The 3,619-nt window shown below is 32.4% G+C and overlaps 1 protein-coding gene across 1 annotated transcript; it reads right to left on the reverse strand.

Annotated features, from left to right (window-relative positions):
• Window positions 1-1,114: 1,114 nt before the first annotated feature.
• LOC130715585 (uncharacterized) lies at window positions 1,115-3,249 on the reverse strand. The gene is made up of 4 exons (XM_057565704.1): window positions 3,071-3,249; window positions 2,284-2,571; window positions 1,672-1,744; window positions 1,115-1,367 (listed from the first exon to the last, which is right to left on the reverse strand). Exons 1-4 carry the CDS (start codon window positions 3,245-3,247, stop codon window positions 1,297-1,299), a joined length of 609 nt encoding a protein of 202 aa, XP_057421687.1. The 5' UTR covers window positions 3,248-3,249; the 3' UTR covers window positions 1,115-1,296.
• Window positions 3,250-3,619: the final 370 nt, after the last annotated feature.

Here is a 3,619-nt window from a genome sequence, read left to right on the forward strand (position 1 = left end):
AAACACAATTCTGTTAGATAAATATATTAATGGTCATTGAATTCCCTGAGTTGAGATATGATTTTGCATGTATTATTATGATTGAAATATTTCAAGAAGTAAATATTTCATTTAACATGATAAAAAGTTGTAATTCTTTATAAAAGAATTACTCATTGTCCCTGAATGACATGTAATGATATATGATAGTGTATGGTGACTCTATAAGAGGTTATGAAATCGCATGGCAATATGGTGGTAACTCACACTTGAGGGGGAAAACGTTCGGAATTCAAGTGTGATTTAGAGACTTCTATTTTGAGCTCTCCAATTTCCCCAACTAGTGATATCAAAGTATGAAGATAAAAATGTGAAAATCCCTGAAGGATACAAAATGCGAGAAAATATTCTTTGAAATATTGAAGCATTATTTTGATTAGCGAAGTTCTTCATATGGAAGAAGTGATTGTCACTACAAGAAATTTGTCATATACCAACGGCAGCAAACTGTCACTAAAGAGTTAAAAACCGTAGGTATAGACCCAAAAACTTTTACCAACGACCAATTCATTCCGTAGACTTTGAGTCGCTATACCTACGGGTAAAATTCCGTCGGTATATCTTTTAGCTACGGTTAAGCATCTGTAGGTACATACTTTAAGATATACCTACGCTTTTTTTACCATCGGTATAAGTATTAGCAGGAACCCACAAATTCTCAATACCAACAGTTTAACTGCTAATGTTATAGGCTTTAGTGACGGTTCTATTTTCATTACAATAGAACTTTAAGATATACCAACGGACACTAACTGTTAGTATAAGGTATACTAGAAATACATAATTTTTCTACACCCACGGTTTCATTGTCGTTACTACAGAGTTTAGTAACAGTTTTGAAATTAAGATATACTAACGGAAACTAACTGTCAGTATAAAGTATACTTCATATACATAATTTTTCTATACCCACGGTTTTTTTTATATATTTTAATAACTCATTTTAAATTGCAATAATCACAATTATAGCTTTATTATTATGGGATTCAGTGGCCCTGTTGTTTTCAGAAGATAAAAACACCAATACAATTGCATCTCACATTAAAAATTGGAAGATCATAATATGAAGTGAGACATTAAAATGGTTGTTCTATACACAACCATATCACATAAAAATTATCATTGTCTTGGAAACATCACAATACAACATAATGGATCATCACCACCAAAAAGTACCATAGTAATATAAAGTACGCACATAAGTAGTTTTTCAATCAAAACAATTCAGAAGACGAAATCTCAACTTAATTATAAATCCTAAAGGTTCCACAAAATCATATGCATGTTTAATCTCCAAGGACAAAGTAGCCGCTTCCTAATAATTTCATCTGCAAGTATAAAAAAGAACATATCATTAACAAAATATAACTTTTTTTCTAAAATATAAACACAAAGCTTTACATTAAAATATAAAATGATCACATAAAAAATAAGCACCAACAAAAGTAAACTGCCAAATAACTAAATGTATGTGAAAGCTTGATCAATAAAGTGAGCTCCAACCCAATGCAAGGATAAAAACAGAACAAGAAAAACATAATAACAATTTCAAAGCTCCTATGACAACAAAGAATAGCAGAAGATGTTGATTTAAATTAGTAACAAGTTAGTACATGCTAAGAAGATATATACCATATTCACTATCTTCATTGGAGCTTGAACTTGGAGAATTCAAATGGTCACGAGCACGCGAAGTATCTGCAACCTATTAAAAGTAAAAGAATGCAACTTACGGATTGTAATCTGCGTAAACTAAAGAAGAAGATCTAAACACCTTATGAGAACATGAGAACAAAGTACTTAGCTTCAAAGAAAATAACCAAGGCCCATCATGTATTAAAATATCATGCTAGAGAGGCGTGTTCAATATCAAAGCAAATATGAAAAGATGTACTTCAAAGATGCATCTGCCTCTTTTGTACATTAGCACATCGTGGACCCATATCAAGTGCAAGAACATGGAGATAACATGTTATAGCTAAGACATACAAACTTTCAGTTAGTTTTACCATTCTAACTTTAGCTACAATCATATCAATTATAGGAAACAGAAACTCATGTGGCAGCAATAAACTCATGAAGCAAACCTCCAGTTACAGATGCATTCAGCTACCCTAACTTGTAAAATACAAACATTCAGAGCGTTAACATGGATGGGGGTTGTCACTTTGTATGTATCTAAATTTATTTTGTAAACTTATATTATTAGTGTAGAAAAAAGAGCATTGAAGTGGGAAAAGTCACCTGTCTTGCAATATCATTAAACTCTTCTCCAGGTAAACGATTTTGAACCGCGGACACAAAACTTGTCAACAAGTTTTCCAAATAATTCACTCGATGACTTAGCTCTTCATGTTTAGATAAAGAAACTTTTGATTTTTTACATTTTGGCATCTTGCCCATGCAGCGAACACGCCCTCTTTTCTCAAGTCCTTGAACTTTAGAGAATATGTCATCCTTCCAAGATGTATGCATTTGTGTGTTTTGAGTTGATTGAGATGTTTCAGCATCAGTGTGTTTGTTTAACTCTTGCTGAAAATCGTAGATATGCCAACAAACAAGAAAAAACAGTTACTATTGTGCAAGAATGTATATCATAGATATGTCAAAAAACAATTTAAGTCAACTATGCAAAAAAGTTAAAACAAAACAGAAACAAAGAAAGTAAATCTTACAACTACTCCTGCAACCTTTTCATTAACAATTGTCCCATCTTAGAAGATACTGAATTTTGCTTCCTAGTTCAAAACTGCTTGGCTACTATCAGTTCTAAAATCACCAACCTAATAAAAAAATCTGCAATTCTATAAATTAGAATTGAATCAAATTTAGAAGAAAAGGGGAAGGACATGCACTCAAGTGTTTGAAAAGTGACAACCATTCATATACAAATTCAATGAATTCATAGCAGTCTCATTTTATATTGACAATTTACTTAGAAAGGATTCTAAGTAACCTCATGGATGCTGCACAAAAAGCCCAGCAAAACAAAACAAAGAACATTAAAATAACCACAATGTAGAGACATTACCCGTTGTAGTTGTGCTGCTGCTGGAAGAATAAAGGTTGATTTAAAGTCGTTTGTGTTCTTCTCCTCGCTTGGGTGCTGTCTTTGTGTTGGTGTTCTTCTCCTTGGCTTGATTTCGCAGTCAGAAGTAACTTGCATTAGAGAAGCAAAGAGGTTACCAATTAGAGAAAAAAATCCCATGGGTTCTCTAAAAAATAATGAGGATGTAATAAAAGTTTATGCACAGTGTCATCATCTCTGCTCAAATAACAACAGACCGCACACAAACATACAAAAGAGAAATTAAGAAAACTCTTTTTTTTTAATCATCCCTTATTTCAGATTCTTTCACAAATTTTCAGCAGAACATTGAGTTTTCACATCCTGGTATTCTTTGTATTGTAAAGAAAAATGCAATGGAATTTTGGTCTCGATTGATGAGTGGTTAATTTCTATGACTATACAAGGTGTTCACTAAAGCTTAGTGAAAGTGTCTCTTCCCTGTAGAAGTAGCATTAAAACAGCAAAATCCAAAACAGAGAATGGGTATATGCATGTGTATCCCATCAACAA

This window comes from Lotus japonicus, chromosome 4, assembly GCF_012489685.1.
Source record: "Lotus japonicus ecotype B-129 chromosome 4, LjGifu_v1.2".
Classification (NCBI taxonomy): domain Eukaryota; kingdom Viridiplantae; phylum Streptophyta; class Magnoliopsida; order Fabales; family Fabaceae; genus Lotus; species Lotus japonicus.